Source organism: Nannospalax galili, unplaced genomic scaffold (genome assembly GCF_000622305.1).
Source record: "Nannospalax galili isolate Female #2095 unplaced genomic scaffold, S.galili_v1.0 scaffold218, whole genome shotgun sequence".
In the NCBI taxonomy this organism is placed as follows: Eukaryota; Metazoa; Chordata; class Mammalia; order Rodentia; family Spalacidae; genus Nannospalax; species Nannospalax galili.
The window spans coordinates 2,130,345-2,151,103 of record NW_008343207.1 but is presented as its reverse complement, the minus strand read 5'-3'; the positions used below and the strand labels follow the sequence as shown (position 1 = coordinate 2,151,103).

Sequence of the window (20,759 nt, the reverse complement as noted above, 5' to 3'; positions counted from 1 at the left end):
TGGAGGGGTGGCACCTGTAGAAAGGGTTGACAAGACTTACAGGTATGCATAATCTTTTTTAGGTCTTTGATGGGGACTTGAGGGAACCTCTTATGGAGTCCCCGCCAATTTACATGGGTATGATTATGCAGTTGTTGAGCTTTTTCCGGGCCTGTTGATAGGATATGGGTAGAAGCCATTTTGTCTGCCACTGCGTTGCCTTGGGAGAGGAACCCAGGCAGTCCTTGGTGGCTCCTAAGGTGCTGTAAGAAAATGGGGGCCCTTCTTTCTGTTAATAATGTTCGAGCCTGGATCATTAGGGGGGTAATAGGGTTGACATCTAGCCAAATATGACAATTTAATAATCCCTGGAGAAGGTTAACTACATATAGGCTGTCAGAGAACAAGTTCATGGGGTCATCTACTTTGGACAAGGCTAGGGCAATGGCCATGAGTTTTTTAAATTGAGCGGAGCCCTCACAAGTGTGAACGTATATTTTTGGTTTTGTTTTAACCGCCAGATAAATTACTACAGCAGCTCTGAATCTTCCTCCATCAGTAAACACATTATATGCCTCTGTCAGAGGGTTTTTGACAAAAAGCCTGGGGGCCCCCCAGTGGAGGGTGTGAAAGGAGGTTACCCATTTATGAGGGCCATAATAACAGTCCAACTTTCCCAGGAAGCCCTCCAAGGCTATGGCCATTTGGCTGTTGTTTCTGCAGAGCCATTCAAAGTCTTTTAGCTGATAAGGGATAATAATCTTGTGGGGGTCAATGCCATAATGTCTCAGGGCTATGTCCCGCCCTTTTTCAATTAGGTCAGCCAACTGGTCCATGGGTGTGTACACCCGTGGAGTGCCCCCTAGGGAGGTATGCACCCATTGGATGGGCCTCCACCCTTGTGTGAAGATGGATGTCATTAGGACCTCACCAGGGAACACCCATAGTTCGAGGTCCTTTTCAGGCATATAGCGGGCCAGTTGGGCTTGATCCAGGGCCTCCTAGACCCCCTGTAAAATGTCTAGGTGTTGCGGGTTTAGATGGATTAGCTCTGACGGCTGTTTGCCTACTAACAATTGGAACAGGGGCTCCAGTGTCTCAGTAGAGACAGGCATCCAGGACCGTAGCCAATTAATCTCCCCCAGCAGTTTTTGAAGTATTGTCAGGGTCATATTAGATTTAATAGCCAGTTGTGGCTTTAAGGAGGGACTCACCCCCTCCATGAACAGTGTAGTCCCCAGAATCTTAAAGGGGGTAACAATCTGTATTTTGTCAGCGGATACTTGAAGCCCTCCTGCCTGGAGGAACTTTTGAGTGGCCCTATATAGTTCTTGTAATTGGTGGGGACTTGGTGCCCCCAAAATTATATCATCCATGTAGGCATATACAGTAGCATGTGGCAAAGATTCCATTGGGCTCAAGAGAGCCCTCACATAGCTCTGACAGAATGCTGGGCTATTGGCCATGCCTTGGGGCAAGACTGTCCATTCGTACCTCTCATCAGGCATGCTAAATTTGATGGAAGGCAAAGAGAAGGTGAATTTTTCGCAATCTTGGGGTTGTAGGGGGATGAAAAAAAGCAGTCTTTGATGTCTATAAGTATGAGAAATAGATCTGAGGGAGTAGCAGGTATCCAGGGCAGTCCCCTCAAGGGGACTACCTCCAGGGTCATTCTAGTGTTGACCTTACGGAGGTCCTGTAGCATTCTCCATTGGCCAGATGACATTTTTCAAGGGCTCATGGAGGGGCAGATATGCCCCAGCATAAGTTGTTCCTGTATAATACGCCTCAAAAGCCTGGAGCTTTGTCTTGGGCAAGGGCCACTGTTCCACCAAAACTGGGCTCCCTGGGGACCATTGGATTGCAGGATCTTGAGGAACAGCAGCCCCTAGAATTGGGGGTGGACCCAGGGAGACTCAGACTCCTCCCCCCTGTAGTTTGAGAGGCGGTCAAGGGGGTGTCTAACCCTGTTTATCGCCTCATCATCGAGGAGCCCCTCGATAAACTCCCTATTGTCCGTGGTCACAAAAACATCCACCCCGCCCCCCCGAAATTTCTCCCAAAGAGGTTGTAGGCAAGCCCCTCACCCACCAAAGGTCTGATCTTTTCCTTAGTACCATCTGGGTCCTGCCAGCAAAGCCAGTTCTTAAGCTCTCATGATGGCATGGTGCCGCCGACACCCATCACCTGTGGTCCAGGCTCAAGATGCCATCTTCCGGGGGCTTTTTTTTTTTTTTTTTTTTTTCAGGAAGGTCTTATCCCGGTGTCAATAATGTCCCAGAACCTCCACCCATGTATCAAGATGTCTATCTTAGGGTGGAGCCTCGGGATGATGGAAACTGTCCAGTGGGCGATGGGCCCTCCAGGGCCTGTGCACCCTCCCCATTTTGGTGACGGGGCTGGGGGTTGCCCCAAACCTAGTTTAAAGGTTTTCCCTCCACATCATACCTGGACGGGCAGTCCTCCCCGCAATGAAACCCCCTGCGGCAGTGTGGGCACGGGGCCCTGGGCCCACCCCTCTCCACCTTGAGAGGGGCCCTCCCTTTTGGGCAGTCTCTCCCTAGGTGCCTGGACTGGCTGCACCCAAAGCATCTCCGGTCCTCAGCCCTGGGGCACCCATACCATAGCCCAAGGCCCATGAGGGCCTCTCCAAAGGCTGCAGACAGAGCCTCCATCTGTGCCCCAAGGACCACAGTCACAGCCTCGGTCGCTCCTGCCCTAGTCCCCATGTCCTCTGAGGCCACGATCCAGCCTCCCTCAACCCCAAGCAGGCGACCTCATGGTCGGCACTCATACCGTCCCACACTAGCACTTCCACGAAGGGCTCTCTGAGCGGCCCAGGGGGAAACCCTCTCCCTAGACTCTCCTCAACCCTATCCACAAACCCATACAATGGCTCCCCCAAGCTTTGACGGATTCCCAACATGGGTGGCTCCGCAGGGCCTGTATCCAACTTATGCCAGGCCTTGAGGCCAAGGGCCCTGACCTGTTCCGTATACGGTGGCAGAAGTACTGCCTGCTGGGCACCTGTGGCAAAGGCGTCTGTGGTCCCTGTCCACATGCTGAAAGTGATAGGGACAGGGGGGCTGGCAGCATGGTTATTTTTCGCCTGGACCCAACACCCCTCTCGGTACAGCGCTGTCCATTCAATGAACAAGGGGCTGGGTGGATGACTGCCTTGGCTAGATCCATCCAGTCTTTGGCCGTACAGGGTTGATATATCAAGCCCTGGAGAAGGGTGTAGACCCAGGGGGACCTGGGGCCTCCCTCGGCCACCGCCTTTCTCAATGCCCCAAGATCTCCAGCCTCCCAAGGGCACCAGGCGGCCGGGTGCTGGGGCCAGGGGTTGATGTCCACGGGGAAAGCCTGGACCAGTCCCGCGGTAGCAGAATCCAGTCTTTGGCCGTACAGGGTTGATATATCAAGCCCTGGAGAAGGGTGTAGACCCAGGGGGACCTGGGGCCTCCCTCGGCCACCGCCTTTCTCAATGCCCCAAGATCTCCAGCCTCCCAAGGGCACCAGGCGGCCGGGTGCTGGGGCCAGGGGTTGATGTCCACGGGGAAAGCCTGGACCAGTCCCGCGGTAGCAGAGAGCTCCGATGGACTAGATCTGCCCCCCCCCCAAGGTCTTTTTTTTTTGTTTATTTCAATCACCTGGGGTCCCCCCCTTACCTTTTTTGTTCTCACCCGCCACCACTGCTGCACGAAGCTGGCGAGTGGCAGTGGGGGGCGGTGCGCCGGCGCCGGCCAGGCTCCCCCGGTAGAGCCGCGATGCCCGCCGCAGCTGGGGCGATCCACTGGAAGGGCCTGGCTTGGGTCCAGAGTCGTCACCACCGCCAAGCCCCCCTGGGTGTCCTCCCCCCGCCCCGCCCTGGGGGCCAGTCAGCTCCCCGTAGGGGACCCGACCCCCTTCCAGATCTCTCCATAGTACGTTCCCTGGTCTCACCTCCAATTGTTGGACTCCCTCCCCACCAAACGCGACCCATTGATCTTCCCCTGCTACCCCATCCACCCCGCAAAGGCCGGCAAGCCCGGGGGTCGGATCAGGCTGAAAACATGACTCAAGGGCTGAGATCCTGGGGCAAAAGCCCAAGGGTGGCTCCCCCACTCCATCAATCTCTGACCCGCGAGCCAGTTGTTCAAGCTGGTCCCAGGTAGCCCACAGGAATAAATTGTCAGAAGGCAGCCAGGGAGTGAGATGCAGGGCGGCCTCCCAGACCCTCCCCTATGAAGAATCAGACTGCTCCAACCCCCTAGATCCCAGCATATGTCTCAGCGCCGTGAGCGCGGGGTCCTCACTTTTACTTGTTGCGTTACCCATCTCTTGGGGTCTCACTTCCCTCGGTACCCACCCGATTAGCCCAGGCGATCAGCTCCCGTAGTGGTCCAAGTGGTCTTCAGGCCCCACGTTGGGCGCCAGCCCAGGAAAGGGAAGTGCGCTGTCTGCCGTTACCTGCAGCCTCCCTGGGAGACAATCAGACACGACAGGGAGCCAGTCAAGCAGGAACTCCTTTATTGCAGGTATTTACAGAGCTTAGAAAGGCAAAAACCACAAAGGAAAATCCCCTCCCCAACCAAATGTCCAATCATTTTAAAGGTGAACTTGAGCATGCAGTCTCCTCTCCATAGCACAGCATTGTGTTTGCAGGGTGATCACGTGCTGCCAGGATGCACGGAAATGACAGGAGCCAATCAGCGATTCATCAAAACAAGTCTGGCAGTGTTCCGGCCGTTTCCTCTAGGCGCCAGACAAGTCTGATCACCCCTGGCCGTTTCCTCTAGGCACCAGACAAGTCCGATCATGGCCCCTGCCGTTTCCTCTAGGTACCATCCTGTCTCGCCCCTGGCCTCAGGCCCCCGCACCGCAGGTGTATGCTGGTGTGTGTTAGGGTTCCTGCCAGTCTGTGTGCTGGTGAATAAAGGTTTGTCTTATCTGTTTCCTGCTTCTCTCAATCTCTTCAGCCTCTGGCCTTTCATGACCCTCCTTCCTTCCTGCCAGGAGAGCATGGCCCTCACAGACTATTGCACAGTAGGATTTAGACTGTTGTTCCCCTTCCGGTTTGCTAATAAGACCTTCTTTACCATACACTTCAGCTGTGTCTCATATGCTCCTCTTATTCCTACATCTTCTGTATCTCATTCTCATCCCCTCCTCTTTGTACCTTTTTTTTTCTTTTGTCATTTTGAGACAGGATCTCCCTGTAGCCCCAGCTGGTCTGGAATTTGCTATGTAGAGCAGGCTGGCCTTGAACTCACAGAGATCCACATGCATCTGCCTCCTAAGTGCTGGGATGAAAAGTGTGCACCATCATGCCTGGCTTTTACTTCTTTTTAAAATAACTTTTAATTGTGTGTGTGTGTGTGTGTGTGTGTGTGTGTGTGTGCCCAAGCGTGCGCCGCGTGTACCTCAGTGAAGTACCCAAGAGGGTCAGAAGAGGGCATCAGGAGTTACAGGGGTTGAGAGCTGCCCAGAGTAGGTTCTGGGAACTGAACTTGGGTTCTCTGCAAGAGCAGGATGTTCTCTAAATGGCTAATCCATCTCTCCAGTCCATCTTTTTTACTTCTTAATTATAACCTTCATAGTTTTGACAAGCTCTAAAATCTATGGACTCTGACAGATCTCAACTTTCCCCTCCTAGCTACTTTACCACCTCATATTTTTTCCTTGGATCTTTTTTAGACAGTGTCTCTCTGTAGCCCCAGCTGACTTGGAACTCACTATGTAGACCAGGCTGGCCTTGAACTCCGAAATTGGCCTGCCCCTGCCTCCTGAGTGCTGGGATTAAAGGCATGTGCCACTATACCCAGCCCAAAATAAATAAATCTTTTTTTTTTTTTTGGTCTTTTTGAAGCAGGGTCTCCCTGTAGACCAGGCTGGCCTTGAACTCACAGAGATCTGCCTGCCTCTGCCTTCCAAGTGCTGGGACTTCAGGTATGTGCCACCATGTCCAGCTAATAAATAAATCTTAAATATAATTTTAAATTTACTCAAGATGGTCCAGAGGGTAAAAGCACTTGCCAAGCAAGCCTGACTGAGTTTGATCTCCAAAATCCATATAAAGGGGGAAGAAGAGAAGGATTCTACAAAGTTTTCTTTTGACCCCCACACACGAACATGCCCATACACCACACATATACAATATTAATAAAGGTTAACATAAAAATTATTCAAAAGGCTTAGGAGCCAGGTATGGTGGCTCATGCCTGTAATCCGATTGTCTGGGAAGCCGAGGAAGGTGGATTGCTGGGAGTTTGATGCTAGCCTAGGCAAGAGTGAGAACCTGCCTCAAAAACTTGTATTTTAAAAAGTATTTTGTAGCAGGGTGTGGTAGCACAAACCTTTAATTCCAGCACTTGGGAGGCAGAGGCAGGCGGATCTCTGTGAGTTTGAGGCCAGCCTGGTCTACATAGTGAGTTCCAGGCTAGCTGGGGCTACAGGGAGACTTTGTCTCAAAAAGACAACAACAACAACAAAACCCCTTCAATTTGTAAGTACAAACAGTCGCCTGGTAGTTATATTGATTCTGTAGAGAGAGGACAGTTTCCAAGCATGTCAGGATAATCGTGTTTAAAGCATGCTAACTTTAAAAAGAAATGCGAGTGCTTCTTCCTGGGTGCTGATTACTTAGTTATGCTGCTGGAATCGCCTACTAATGTTACTAGGTGTATAGTAGATTTCCTTAAGTCCTGTTCCCAGGGGAGGGCATTTCATACTTGAGCTCTCTGAACCAAATAGGAGCTTTCCTTAGGGTAGTATTTTCAAGGTACTCCCTTAGGGTGTAACTTAATGACCGAATCATCAGTGTAAAACATAGAAGACTTAAAAGGCTACAAAATTTTAATTCATAAATATCTAAACCATGGATTTGCCCTTTCTTTTTATCTTCTTTGGCACGGGGTATTTGTGGTTTCCCTCTTTCCTTCTTGCCTTCCCACTTCTTTCTTCCTTTCTCCCTCTTTCTTTCTTTCTTTCTTTTCTTTCTTTCTTTCTTTCTTTCTTTCTTTCTTTCTTTCTTTCTTTCTTTCTTTCTTTCTTTCTTTCTTTCTTTCTTTCTTTCTTTCTTTCTTTCTTTCTTTCTTTCTTTCTTTCTTTCTTTCTTTCTTTTTTTTGAGGCAGGGTCTCCCTGCAGCCCCAGCTGCCCTGGAACTCACTATGTAGACCAGGCTGGCCTTGAACTCACAGAGATCTGCCTGCCTCTGCCTCTGGCCTAAGGTGGTTAGTTTGTCCTCTGGCATTATTCTCTTAATGTGTGGCATAGGTTCCAGATTCAGTTTCTGTTGAAAGTTACACAACAAAACAGTCTTTTGTAATTATAATTTATGTCACTAGTGATGGGGAAAGTGAAGCCTAAAATATAAATATTAAAAATAACTGAGCTGAAAAAAAACATCAAAAAAAGTATTTTGTTATTTTTTATTTTACATGTATGAGTGTATTGCCTGTATGTAGGTAGGTGCACTGGTGGTGTGCAATGCCCCAGGAGGTCAGAAGAGGGCACTGGATCTCCTGGAGCTGGAGTTATGGATGGTTGTAAAGTGCCATGTGGGTGCTGGGAATCGAATCTGGGTCCTCTGCAAGAGCAGTGGGTACTCTTAACTGCTGAGCTATCTCTCTAGCCCCTCAAAAATATTGTTAATGAACCTTAAGATCCTAATAGAAAATAACACATCTTGTATGAGTTTATTTGTATCAAAACCAAGAACAGAGGGGCTGACCTCTGTCATCAGGAGTCACAGGAGCCACTGCCCTCAAGAGGTGAGCACTGATGTGGGATTGGAGTGTTCCACATGGGATCTGAGTGTTGCTTTCATGATTGTGTCCTTTATGGCATCATTGGAATTCATGTGTGAGTACTATATGTTATACATATGTACATGCTCACATGCATGGATATCACTAGGTTTGTAACTCTAGATAGGCCCTTGTGTCTCACCCAGCCTCAGTTTCCCCATGTGCTAAAATGGGGTTGAGAGTGCCTCAGTGTTGCTAGAACTGCATGTGACTCAGAGCTTACTATGAACTACTACTGTTCCACTGGTGACTGGAGCCCAGGCTGGGGTGGGAGTAGGGGTTGGGGGGGTCACTGTTTTCATGGATGAGGGGTGCTTAGGAGGGGCTGTCTAAAGGGATAAATGGACCCTGATGATCCTGCAAACTCCTGTAAAAGGGAAAATCCAATCCAGTGAAGCTAGGGTATGGGGGCTGTCTGGGAGCTGGACACCTTGGTCCTCCTGCGGGAGAGGCAGGCAGGGCGATAACAGATCCTTTCTGGATGTCACAGGTGTTCACTATCACAGAGAAATCAAGACAAGTATGAAACTTTAAACACCTCCTTGGTGGTATAGCTCTCAGCTAGGCTAGCTCCTTGAGGAGGAAGTGACTCTTCATGGTCACGTTCTTCACTGAGGCTGAGCCCCAGGATTCCTGTGGTTCAGTAGCTTCACATCTGAAGGTAGGATGTACTGTTGGAGACCTGGCTGTCCCTTTAAGAGCAAACCAGTAGCACTAGACTTGGGTTCAATTCCAGACTGTCTAAGCTGTTTGATCTTGGATGGGCCAACCCAGCCAACCTCTCTGACCTTCATTTTCCTATCTCAAAATTGGGAACAGTTCCTAGCTCACCATGTTTGTTGTGAAGACTAAATAGCACACAGGATAACATTTAAAAGTTACCCATGGCTTCTTTTGCTGTGTGTGCACATGTGTGTGGAGGCCAGAGGTTGACATGGGGTATCTTTCTCAGTTGAACTCCACCTTAGTTTTTGAGACAGGGTCTCTCATTGAACCTGGAGTTCACTAATTCGTCTTCTCTTTTTTTTTTTTTTTCTGGTCTTTTTCAGACAGGGTCTCCCTGTAGCCCCAGCTGTCCTGACCTATGAAGACAAGTCTGCCCTAAAACTCACAGAGCTCCGCCTGCCTCTGCCTCCCTAGTGCTGGGATTAAAGACGTGCGCCACCACGCCCGGCCACTAATTCTTTTTAATAATATTTTATTTATTATTTTTATTTTTTTACTTTAAAAATATTTTATTATTTTTTATTTTATGTGTGTGTATTCCCTGCATGTAGGTAAGTGCACTCGTGTCATGCAATGCCCTAGGAGGACAGAAGAGGCTGCTGGATCTCCTGGAACTGGAGTTATGAACAGTTGTTAGCTGCCATGTGGTGTTGCGGGTGTCCTGGGGCCCTCCAGGTGGGGGTAGATCGGTGTGGAGTCACAACACAGACACCGGGAGTCAGGTGAGAAGCAGGCAGTGCGAGCAGCTGCAGACTTATTGCGGATATGGGGCTCCCTTATATCTCCCCTCCCGGTGTCCCACTGGCCCCAGTAGGCTTTCTCGGATCATGTCTGATCCTCATTGGCCCTCTCCGTCGAGCCATCTTGCGGCAGCCATCTCCATGTCCTTTGGCAAAATACAGGTTAGACTCAGCCGGATGCTTTTGGTGTGTTTGCAGCACACATGCGCAGGCTGTTCAGGCCGCACTTCCTCCTACAATGTGGGTGCTGGGATTCAAACCCAGGTCTTCTGCAAGAACAGCCAGTGCTCTTAACCGCTGAGCCATCTCTCCTGCCCCTATTTTTATTTTTTAAAGTTTTATTATTTACTTTATGTATACAGGTGTATTGCCTGCATGTGCGTAAGTGCTCCCGTGTCATGTAATGCCCATGGAGGTCAGAAGATGGTATCAGATCCCCTGGAACTGGAGTTCCAGATGGTTGTTAGCCACTATGTGGGTGCTGGGAATTGAACCCAGGTCCTCTGCAAGAAAAGCCAGTGGTCTTAATTACTGAACCATCTCTTCAGCCCCTTGTTATTTTTATGTGTATATAAGTGTATTGCCTGCATGTGTGTAAGTGCACCTGTGTCATGCAATTCCTGAGGAGGTCACACTAATTCTTCTAGACTGGCAGTCAGTAAGCCCCAGAGATCTGTCTCTGCCTCCCAGTACTGTGATTACAGGTCTGGGCTGCTGTGCCCAGTTTCTACTTGGGTGCTACAGAGCTGAACTCAGGTCCTCATGCATCATAGTAAGCCTTTCATGGACTGAGCCATCTCCCCAACCCCTACCTATGGTTTCTTTCATTTTCAAACAATTTTTGACTTATTTATTTTTATTTTATGCATATGAGTGTTTTGCTTGCATATATGTAAGTGTAACATGTGCATGCTGAGGCCAGAAGATGGCATTGGACCTTTTGGAACTGGAGTTACAGATGGTTGTTAGCTGCCATGTAGGCACTGGGAACCAAACCCAGGTCCTCTGCAAAAGCAGCTAGTGCTCTTAACTGCTGAGCCATCTCTCTAGTCCCTAGCTATGGCTTCTCTCTCTCTCTCTCTCTCTCTCTCTCTCTCTCTCTCTCTCTCTCTCCCCTTTCTTCCCTTCCTTCCTTCTCCCTCCCTTCCTTCTTTCTTTTCTTCTTTCTTGTTTCTTTCTCTGTCCTTCCTTCCCTCCTTCCTTCCCTTCCTTCCCCTTCTCTCTCCCTCCCTCCCTTCCTTTTTGGTCCTTTTGGGACAGGGTCTCCCTGTAGTCCCAGCTGACCTGGAACGTACTATGTAGACCAGGCTGGCCTCAATCTCACAGAGATTTGCCTGCTCCTGCCTCAAGTGCTGGTACTAAAGGCGTGTGCCACCAAGCCTTCAAGCTATGGTTTCTTATGCGGTGATTTGGCCTTAATACCACGGGGGCTCATTGGTATGCCTCATGTGCCACCTTCATTGTTATTGCAAGGTCTTTGCACTTTCAGTTCCCTGTCTAGAACCCTTTCCTGCCAGATCTTGCTGCAGAAATTACTTGACCTCAGCTGAACATCACCTCCCGGGGAAGGCAGCCCTGGCCAACCTATCCAGAGTAGCTGCCTCCAGGCACCTCTCCATCTCACCTTCTCAGCATCAGGATGGGGGAAGCTGGATTGTGAGTATCTTTCCTTGCATACTCAATTGAGAGCTGCAGAAGATTGAACAATGGTCCCAAAAGACCAGTGCCCATCCTAATCCTGAACGTTTGCAGGTGGCTTCATGGGAAAAGGGCCTTTGAAGAGTCAAGTTAAGGATCTCAAGTGAGACCATCATCATGGTGGGCCTCACTTAAGTTTAATGACAAGTGTCCTAGCAAGATCCATGGGGAGAGATGCATGGAGGGGAGAAGACCATGAAAACAGACTGTGGTTGCAGAAATGCAGCCACAAGTTGAGCAACACAGAAGCCTCCAGGAGCTTGAGGATGTAGAGCCTGACTTGACTTCAGGAGTCACTTGAAGGCACATAGCTCTGACACCTTGATTTTGAACTTCCATCAGAGTCATGAGAGAATGTCTCTTTAGTTTTTGTAATTGGTCATGATAGCCCTAGCAGGGGGCTCCTAAATAGACTGTCCCACACTCAAATGCATACACTGCACATCCACACCAGGGAGGGTCTCACTGCTGCTTCACAGACCGTGTGAAAACAAATTCTGGCTGGTGCAGGTTTTGCCCAGAGATCAAGGGCCACCTGTGATCTTCTGAGGAGTAAGGACTTTGCTGCCTGGAGCCTTGGATCTCCAAATGTGCTGATAAACACATCTGGAGGGAATGGCCCGGCTGCATGTCACAGGCTGTTAAGGCCCCTGGCTCCTCCCGAGGCCCTGGGCTTCTGCCGCAGTTACAGATGGGACAGGAGCTCAGCTTGTCATAGAGAGGGGAACTCTGGATGTGTTCTCTCTGTGTGTGAGCACACACACATGTGCACACATGTGACTGTGTGTGAGGAATGTGGATGAGTACCCATGTGAGGGAGTGTGTGAGCATGTGACATCAGTGTGAGATACTTCTGGGAATGGGAGCAGATTGAAGGTAGTGTGAGGCTGTGACCATATATTGGAGTACACATGGGTGCATGAGTGTGCCAGTGTGTTGGTGTGTGAACCCATCAGTCAGTGAGAACATATCAAACAGTACAAAGAGAAATCCCACAGAGACACCTCACTCAAGAGACTGCTGTGGTGGGGGAACCCCAGGGGCAATCAGAATGCAGATCCCATATTGTTTCTGACTACGTGTGTGGCGTGGGGCACGACACTGCACCTCTGAGCCTGTTTTATGTCAGGATGGCACCTTATGCAAGGTTTGCTCTAGGGATTAGACAAGTCCACGGATCTCCAATGACAGGCTTCAGTGGTCAATTTCAGGGGACAGCACTTCCTGCCCTGCTAAGCACCTCACTTGTCCCCGAAGGACGGGGCTCTGCAGACCTGGGTCCAGGGTGTCTGGAGGATAACTACAGGAGCCCTAAGGCAGGTGTGTGAGCAGTGCGGCGTCTTCCAGAGGTGGGGACGCACGCCCTGGAAGACAACAGACTTTTTCAAGCTGCAGCTGTGACTTGACCCAGGGTGGGGGCAAGGTACTCGGCCACGGACAGACAACGCCCACTTTTCCGCCTATTCCGCGCCTGCCAGTGAAGCTGCCGGAAGTAACGCAAGACGGAATGTTTTCGTGGGGACACTCTCTGAGGCACCCCCCCCCCCCACACACACCCTCGTAGTTCTGGAGTTCTGTCCCAGGCCGCGCGGGCACGGAGCAGGGAACAGCGCTAAAAGCCGAACCCGAGCTCAGCGGCACAGCACGGTCGGTTCCCGGCGCCACAGTCGTACCTCAGAATCCCTAACCGTCCTGGCGTCCTTGCGGCGTCAGCCGGTTCTCCAAGGCTCCTAGGAGAAGACGGGGCAGGGGTTAAATAACGGCTGTGCAGTTCCGAGTCGCACACTCCCATCCTGTGGCCATCTCAGATTACCCCCTATAAAGCAGAGCAGTCCTCCGTACCTCGTGGTGGGGACATCCTGAGTGACCCCGCAGGGACCCGGGAACATCCTTCTATCCCGGAGGCCGTTTTCTGACAGGGAGCTTCGTTCCTCTCTGCACTTAGAATTTACTACGGCCCCTAGGCCTCCCGCGCCACGCCTCCCGGTGCCGGGGACGTACCCGGAAGTGCCTGTACGGAAGCCGGCTGGGCCGCTCCGCTTCACCATGGCGACGGCCGCAGGCCCCAGGCGATTCTGCCGCTGCGCCTGTTTCTGCTACCAGGACTTGTACTCGGCGCGCTACGGGCTGCACCTGCGTTTCCACGATAAGCAGCAGCTGCGCCGGGAGTACGGCGCGGTGAGTGTCCTGCTGGCCCTACCGAGTTGGCAGGGTGCGGGGGCCTTCGTCCCGCCCTCGCGTGGCCCAGTGTTCACACGGGCCTCTTGGTGCTCCAATTTTCCCTTTTTCGAGGGAACTGGATGGCATCTCCCTAGTGAGAACACATCTGCGGAGTGCCGGGGCAAGAGGTTCGGGCTCGGTCAGTGTCATACGAGCACTTGGAAGTCCTGCTGAGTGCTTTACCACGTTTCCACAGATAACCCTGTGGCTAACTCAGGACACTGGCTTGCCTAGGGGCACACAGTCCTGCTAACTGGTCTCTCTGGCCGCAGCTCCTGCGCAGCCGTGGCTGCGTCAGCACCGAGGACTTCCTGCAACTCCTAGAGGAGGTAAGTACCCCGCGCGCCCTTTAGATTTATAGACTGGAGGGCTCCCAGTCCTCATCCCCGGAAGGACTTCTTTGTCCTGTTCCCGCGCCCATAAGCAGTCCTAGGTTTCGAGGAGAGGGACTGAGAAAGGCCAAGTTGTCGACAGCATGCCTTTCTTACCGTGTGGGATAGGCACGGCCACCACCCCGGTTTCAGCTGTTGTGACACCTTGACACCTGCAGTGAATCCTGTCAGGTTCAGAAATATAGAGCTTCCAGCTTGGGCCTCACTCTGGCCTTCCTGGGCCATGCACGGTCACTTGCCGGGATCAGAGGTCCTGCTTTATAATTGCCTGTGCCACCCCAGCTTGAGCAGGAGGTGCAGCGCCGCCGCAGGCTGGGGCAGGAATCAGCTGCCCGGAAATCCGTCATTACCAGCTCCTACCGCCCAGCCAGGCCTGACATCTACAGCTCCCTGCAGGTACCAGCCTGGGGGATTGGGGACTGGTTGAGAACGAAGCCGCTCCGATGGGGGCTGGCTTTCTATACCTGCTGTCTTCTGCACCAGGATGCAGCTCTGGCCCCTGAGTTTCTGGCCGCGACTGAGTATAGTGCATCCCCAGGTGCAGACCTTGACGGACTTCTCCAGCGGTTAGAGACAGTGTCAGGTGAGGTCTTGGTCTCCCCTGCCTGGCAGCACTCGGGGGTGGCAGCCTGAGATAGCTGGGTATGTGAGGCTGGGGCTCCTTACCTCTCCTCTCTGCTCTTAAGAAGTATCAGGAACTGGGAAGGCCAGTGGGACCAAACTGCTAGGAGCAGGGCATCTGCATTAATTCATGCATTCATTTATTGACCTGGAATAGGTCAGTGTGTCACTATTCCCATTGTACAAATGAAGAAACTGAGGATCGGGGTAGTAAAATGACATGCTGGCTTATGAGGTGATTTAATCAGAGTTCCTGGTCCACTGTCTGTCCCTCCTTCCTCAGAGGAGAAGCGCATCTACCGGGTGCCTGTGTTCTCTGTAGCATTCTGCCAGATCCTGCTGGAGGAGTTGGAGCACTTCGAGCATTCAGACATGCCCAAAGGAAGGCCTAACACTATGAACAACTATGGGGTAAGCGAGGCCTGGCCTATGTGCCCAGGGAGTGAGGGTGGCTGGAGTGGGAGACTCGGCTGAGGTGCTGCAGACAAACTACATGCCCTACACTGAACAAATGACTAGCATTCAGTAGCACCCTTGGTAAGAGTTGTACAGGGGTGTGGGATGAAGCTCCAGCAGTCTCCCTGCTGACTTCAGGGACACCTTCCCAGGTGTTGCTGCAAGAGTTAGGGCTGGATGATCCACTGGTGACACCACTGCGGGAGCGCTTCCTGCAGCCACTGATGGCCCTGCTGTACCCAGACTGCGGTGGGGGCCGGCTTGATAGCCACCGTGCCTTTGTGGTCAAGTATGCGCTGGGCCAGGACCTGGAACTGGGCTGCCACTATGATAATGCTGAGCTCACCCTCAATGTGGCTCTGGGCAAGGCCTTCACAGGGGGTGCCCTATACTTTGGGGGCTTCTTCCAGGTGAGTGAGACCCATGGGGCAAGGTCTGGACAATCATGCGTGCCCAGTCCTGAACCCCACCATTTATAGGCACCTGCAGCCCTGATGGAGCCCCTGGAGGTAGAGCATGTGGTGGGCCAGGGTGTCCTGCACCGTGGTGGCCAGCTGCATGGGGCCCAGCGACTAGGCACTGGCGAGCGTTGGAACCTTGTCGTCTGGCTCCGGGCTTCTGCTGTTCGCAACCGTCTCTGTCCCATGTGCTGCCGTAAGCCAGACCTGGTAGACGATGAGGGTTTCAGTGATGGCTTCACTCGGGAGGAGCCTGCTATGGCAGATGTATGTGCACTGACTTGAGCCTGGTTCTTTAAAAGGTGGTGGTGGGGTGGCAGTAGAAAGCTCTGCTGTCTTGGACTAGGAGGGCAGAAATAAACTCTGGAGCCACGACACTCCTTGGATCCAATGGACATGCTGACTTCTGGGTGACTGTTTCCACAGATAAGTTGTAGTACAGTTGGAAGAAAAGAGGCACGGGCAGAGGAAGCAGCCCTGAAAAGATGTGGTTTCACATGGCACCCAGCCTCAGCCTGACCCCAGGGGAGCTCTGATTGGGAATCCTACAATACTGGGTCTCCAGCAGCAGTTCAGTCAGTGGTGGCGCTCAGGGATGGGTCAAGGCAGGCATGTAGGGATAGCTTGCCATTTACCTGGGATATGGTGGATCCCAAGGTCAGTTAAGATCACAAGTGTGAATTATCAGCAGTGCTGGGGTGTGGGGGCCCACAAATAATCTCTAGATGGGAAGGGGTTTATTGCAGAGTGGAGGGTAGGGATGGAGCCAGACTTTCTGGGTTCAAATCTGTTCTGCCACTTCTAGCTGTGTGGCTCTCAGTTTGCTTGCACCCTGGGTGCTGTGTGAGAATCTAGTGAGCTGACATAAAGCACGTAACAGCCCCCTATGAGTACTGTTATTTAAGAGCTTGCAGCTGGTGGTTCTAAGACTGGGTGAAGGACACACACCACAGTATTCTGTTGGGGTTACATAGTTGACATCCTGGGGACTTCATCTTAGGATCACTAATTCTGGCTTCATTGGGAAAGTGGAAGATATGGAAACAGCAGCCCCAATTCTCACACTGCAGAATGCGGCTGGAGCGGTCTCAGCCGCACACCCGGCAGCCTGTGGTTCACTTCTTCAGTTGTCCTGACAACCCCCCCCAACACACACACAGTTGTGTTTGCGACTTCCTGCTGGGTGCTGAGCAGTCTGACGGAGCGGGCAGGCCTGCAGACAAGGCAGGGAGGAGACGGAACAGGAGGGTGGCTTTCAGGATGGTGAGGGGCTAGAGAACTGGGATGGCTCTGGGCTGGAGGAAACAGATCCCCAGCTCACCCGGGCTGGAGGTGAGGGGCCAGAGGCAGAACCTGAGGCATCGGAACTAAAGGCAGCACAGCCTCCAGTCACAACCGGACGCCTTCCGGCAGCGTCCCATACAGGACCGGAAGTGGATCAGAACCCACCTCGCCATCGCTTCTTCATGCGAGGGGGTAGTGTGGGCTGGTAGTCCTGCGGAATGCGTGGCTGAAGTGGGAACCCGGAGGTCCCTAGGCTTTCCGTGGGATAGCCCTGGCGCGCGGGGCGCGGGTGGAGTCCAGAAGCACGCCCTTGTGGTGGAGCAAAGCGGTAGGTTTTCATCTCAGGGTACAGAGCCGGGTGCGCAGGCGTGGGGCGGGACCGCAGCTCAGGGTCCCGGAGGCGGGGCGCGAGGTTTTCCTGGGCGGCGATGGGAATTAGGCACCCCGAGGACCCGGCGCGGCCTTTGGACTCACTCTACACACCTGCCCGAGGGAGCCGCAGATTAGGAGCACCTCTTCCCGTCTCTAGCCGGTGTTGCTATGGCTCACGTTGGCTCTTGCAAGCGCTCGAGAAGTCGCAGTCGGTCCAGGGGGCGAAGGTCAGAAAAGCGGAGGAAGAAAAGTAGTAAGGACGCGTCAAGGAGCTGCTCGGCTTCTAGATCCCATGGTCACAAGGCTAGCAGCACCTCCGGGGCTGAGGGTGAGGACCACAGGGATCGGGATAGGGGTGTATGGCAACATCATTGCAGGAGGCTTGCATCTGTTGGGCTGGCTTCCAGGGGCTGACTGGGAGATGGGAGTGAGCATCAGTGAAGGATGCAGTGTAGACCGTGAACCGAGGGGTCCTCAAAAGGGGAGGAAGCTGGATCTGCACCACCTTGTTGAGTGAAGGGTATGCTTACTCCTGCCTTTAAAGCGCTGGGTGTGACAGGTGGGGCCTGGCCAACCCTACCAAGGTACTGTGACTTCTACATCTACAGAGAAGGTTCTTATCTGCTCTAAAGATCCTACTGGGAGGGGAGAGAGGGTTGGTCCCACCCTGTAGAGGCCTGAGCCTGCCCCAGGCCAGGCTGGGGAGAAAAGCTTAATTCTTTGCCCTCCTGGCCTTCCAGCCTCACCTTCTCCCTGCATCACAGAGAGAAGCAAACACAAGTCCCAGAGGAGACCGCGATCCAGCTCTTCCTCCTCTTCTTCCAGTTCTTCTAGCTTCTCTTCCTCCTCGTCCTCCTCTTCCTCCAAGGATGGCCGGAAGAAGAGAGGGAAGCACAAGGATAAGAAGAGGAAGAAGAAGAGAAAGAAGAAGCAGAAGAAAAAACGCAAGGAGAAGCCAGCTGTGCATCAGGCTGAGGCTCTGCCCGGCCCCTCACTGGACCAGTGGCACAGATCAGCAGGGGAGGATGATGATGGCCCAGGTACTCAGCCATCTAGCATTTAGTAGGGAGAGGGTCCCCTACCCAGGCCTGACACCTCCTTCATCTCCCTTCCAGTTCTGACTGATGAGCAGAAGTCCCGCATCCAGGCCATGAAGCCCATGACCAAAGAGGAGTGGGATGCCCGGCAGAGTGTCATCCGCAAGGTGGTGGACCCTGAGACAGGACGCACAAGGTGGGGAGTGTCATGCACATGCAGACCCCCCTGTACCATGATGTTTGGGAGTGTTGGCCCCAGGATGTGCCCTTGGGGTTAGAGAGCTGCAGCCACTCCTAAAACAGGCAAAATATGGGGAAAATGGTCACTTGTGATATGACATTGCAGCTGCTCCTCCCTGTATCCCCCATGTGAGCAGTTGCAGGGCTGGAAGGGCCTTGAGATAGCTTTTGAAATGGTTGCTGATGGTGGGGCTGATGGTGCAGGCTGGCAAAGCAGAGCCTACTTGGGAGGAGCACCCAGGCTCCCCCTGCTCAAGATGGTGGGGCTTGAGGCCTGGCATTCCTCTCCTGTGTGGTTCTGGTTCTGCCACTATGGTATGATTGTCCCAACCTGTTCCTTGCTGAGGTGACACCCTCCCACCCCCAGGCTCATCAAGGGAGATGGTGAGGTCTTAGAGGAAATTGTAACCAAAGAACGACACAGAGAAATCAATAAGGTTGGTATCACCATTCTGCCCATGCTTTGCCCACACTCTACCTATGCTTTCTCATGCCTCCTTCCTGTGTTTCTTACTTCCTCAGCAAGCCACCCGAGGGGACGGCTTGGCCTTCCAGATGCGGGCAGGGCTACTTCCTTGAGGGCCCTGTTGGCCAAAGCCTGTGCTGTACTGATGGTGGCTTAGAGTAGCCAGCTTGATGGATGCAGCTGCCTTTTTTCCTGTGTCTGGCCCTGCCCAGCCTTCTTTCAGATGGACCAGAGTATAACATCCTGATATTAAAGGATCTTGGTCAGACTTATGTCCTGTTGCTTTTTGTGCTGAGGAGTGGGTTGGGGTAGATGCCACTTGACTTTAAAGAGATGGGCCCAGGAGCTTTGGGGAAAGCTGATGTGCCCCTGGTGGTAGCAAGCAAAGACCACCTAGCTACCTCTGCCCTGTTCTTCAGTTGGCCCCAATAGGATCAGACATGACCCCATCCTGGGTTGAACTCAGCCTTGGTCCTTGGGTTAGATACATCAGGCCACTGCCTGTGCCTATCCTTGTTCCATTAGGTAGTAGCCTGGGTGAGCAGGAGTCCTAGCCCTGGCCTATTGGCCAGGAGCAAAAGCCAGCACCCACTTAACCAGGTCTGTCCATGGAGGATAGTCAGCTCTGGTGTATGTACTGATGTCACTGTCAGTAGCAGGGGTCACTTACTGCAATGGATGCCTCCCCCCCAGCTTCAATGCCAAGATACACCTGCCCACCCTCATACCCATGGGTGTCCCCACAGTAATGAGACCAGAAGGAAGTCTCCTGCTTTTTTAATTGGTATAACGGACAGTGACGCTGTATACAGAGCACACTCAGACCAGACAATGCCAAGACAGCAACTGGGGGAGAAGTCAGGACACTGCTCACACATTGCCCAGAGGGACTGACAGGCACAAGGACAGACAGGAGGGAGCTGAGATGTGAAGGTGTGACAAGGCAGGGTGGTGGGGAGCTCAGACTGAGCCAGGAAGGGGAGGGGTCTCTGCTGAATCGCTCTTTAGAAATCAAAGAGAAGGCAGGTGGTTGGTGCTGGGTGGCATTGAGGCTCAGTCCTGGGGACTGGGGTGGGAGTGACTAAGGCTTCTATTCTAACAGGCCTGGGGTGGGTGGCAGTCTGCAAGGCCTGCCTCACCCTTTGGTTATGACTGGCCAGGCCTGAGCCCTGCAGCTCAGCACCTGACACTGTAAACATTTTTGGTATTTTTAAAGGACTTTGCCCTCTCAGTTTCTGGAAAAGTGGGGCTTCCTCAAAGGAAAATGTGCCAAAGGAATCTGAAGGGAGGCAGAAAGCAGACCTGGGTATAGGAGAGGCTTGGAGGGGAGGCTGCCCGTCTCACCATCTATGGCTGAGAGCCCTGGGAGAGCCCCAGGGGACTATTGCTGTTGTCCTTGGCATGGCTGGAGGCTAGGCAGGCAGGGGCTTGCGGAGCCACAGGAGCAGCCCTGGAGGAGAGGCCACACCCACTGCCCCCAGGGCTTCCCTGACCTTTATTGCAGGCAGGTGCTTCTCCCAATGGCTGGTCACCTAGGCTGAGGCAAGACAGGCTGGGGCGGGGCTGAAGAGAAGGAGGCACTGGCCACAAGGGCTCCTGGCAGGGCTCTGATTGTTGGGACAGCAGCTTCCTTCGGGGAGTGGAGGGGCAGATATTGCACTTTTAAATGCAACAGTTACATGGAAACTTGATCCATAAAATAATCGTTGCTTTATACATAACGCCTGAAACAACAAAAAGCTACATCTTAAATATGTATAAACCCTGAAGGTTCCATCCCTCCAGACATTTCTCTCTGCACAAAATAAATAGCTTTCCCTCTGTATAGGCCCTCTGTGGGGAGCACTTCCATGCCCCTGTGGCTGTACATATCTACACAGGAAAGTCAGCATCACCTGGGCACCTCCTCAGCCCAGCCATGTAGCCCTGAGTCTAGTCCAGCTTGGCAGCTTTTCAGGGACAGAGCCACGTTGCTAGACAGCTGGCCTCAGCTAGGTGGGCTCAGCCAGCTCAGGAAAGGTGGAGGAGCTGAGGCAGCTGGAGCTGAGATTGTGCTGGATGCTGGGGGAAGGCAGGTGCTCAGACCCAGGTGCAGGATATGACCTTGGGCAGAAATGAAATGGCTGCCTGCCCTTAAGCTAACAAAGTGAGCTGTGGCTTCTTTAGAGTTGGCATTAAAACGGAATGGCATTAAGAAAACCTAAGGGTCCCCCCCCCCCCGAGGAGAAAATCTGTAAAATTTGGGGGCAGGGGGGGGGGGGGGGCCCCCCCCAGGCCGG

General features: G+C 52.7%; 2 protein-coding genes and 1 long non-coding RNA gene across 11 annotated transcripts in view; all 3 read left to right on the top strand.

The window, feature by feature from the left end:
* The first annotated feature begins 12,955 nt into the window (after window positions 1-12,955).
* On the top strand, window positions 12,956-15,476 carry Ogfod2 (2-oxoglutarate and iron dependent oxygenase domain containing 2). 7 transcript variants are annotated; one of them, XM_008839307.3, is made up of 7 exons: window positions 12,956-13,112; window positions 13,427-13,483; window positions 13,829-13,942; window positions 14,030-14,129; window positions 14,490-14,578; window positions 14,776-15,033; window positions 15,103-15,476. In XM_008839307.3, the coding sequence occupies exons 1-7, from the start codon at window positions 12,981-12,983 to the stop codon at window positions 15,364-15,366; spliced, it is 1,014 nt and encodes a 337-aa protein (XP_008837529.1). In that variant the 5' UTR covers window positions 12,956-12,980; the 3' UTR covers window positions 15,367-15,476. The 7 variants fall into 7 exon arrangements, with proteins under 7 accessions (XP_008837529.1, XP_008837528.1, XP_029422418.1 ...); XM_008839306.3 differs by having other exon boundaries at window positions 14,451-14,578; XM_029566556.1 differs by having other exon boundaries at window positions 12,973-13,112; window positions 13,351-13,483; window positions 14,451-14,578.
* Window positions 15,477-15,615: 139 nt separating this feature from the next.
* On the top strand, window positions 15,616-18,752 carry Arl6ip4 (ADP ribosylation factor like GTPase 6 interacting protein 4). 3 transcript variants are annotated; one of them, XM_008839308.3, is made up of 6 exons: window positions 15,616-16,693; window positions 16,895-17,065; window positions 17,502-17,777; window positions 17,853-17,970; window positions 18,382-18,451; window positions 18,537-18,752. In XM_008839308.3, exons 2-6 carry the CDS (start codon window positions 16,906-16,908, stop codon window positions 18,591-18,593), a joined length of 681 nt encoding a protein of 226 aa, XP_008837530.1. In that variant the 5' UTR covers window positions 15,616-16,693; window positions 16,895-16,905; the 3' UTR covers window positions 18,594-18,752. The 3 variants fall into 3 exon arrangements, with proteins under 3 accessions (XP_008837530.1, XP_017655174.1, XP_029422419.1); XM_017799685.2 differs by having other exon boundaries at window positions 17,478-17,777; XM_029566559.1 differs by lacking the exon at window positions 15,616-16,693 and having other exon boundaries at window positions 16,700-17,065; window positions 17,478-17,777.
* A 472-nt stretch (window positions 18,753-19,224) lies between these two features.
* The window catches only part of LOC115071395, a 2,275-nt gene continuing 740 nt past the window's right edge, over window positions 19,225-20,759 (top strand). Inside the window, exon 1 of the long non-coding RNA XR_003850480.1 lies at window positions 19,225-20,686. This is a non-coding gene — a long non-coding RNA (uncharacterized LOC115071395). The remainder of the gene's footprint in view (window positions 20,687-20,759) is intronic.

Excerpts from the sequence above, each read along its gene's own strand:
- Ogfod2 (XM_008839306.3), top strand. The coding sequence starts at position 12,981 with ATGGCGACGGCCGCAGGCCCCAGGCGATTCTGCCGCTGCGCCTGTTTC. Across the intron at positions 13,113-13,426 it reads TGCGCCGGGAGTACGGCGCG|CTCCTGCGCAGCCGTGGCTG; the intron begins GTGAGTGTCCTG and ends CTCTGGCCGCAG. Across the intron at positions 14,130-14,450 it reads GCGGTTAGAGACAGTGTCAG|AGGAGAAGCGCATCTACCGG; the intron begins GTGAGGTCTTGG and ends CTCCTTCCTCAG.
- Arl6ip4 (XM_017799685.2), top strand. The coding sequence starts at position 16,906 with ATGGCTCACGTTGGCTCTTGCAAGCGCTCGAGAAGTCGCAGTCGGTCC. Across the intron at positions 17,971-18,381 it reads CCTGAGACAGGACGCACAAG|GCTCATCAAGGGAGATGGTG; the intron begins GTGGGGAGTGTC and ends TCCCACCCCCAG. Across the intron at positions 18,452-18,536 it reads GACACAGAGAAATCAATAAG|CAAGCCACCCGAGGGGACGG; the intron begins GTTGGTATCACC and ends TTACTTCCTCAG.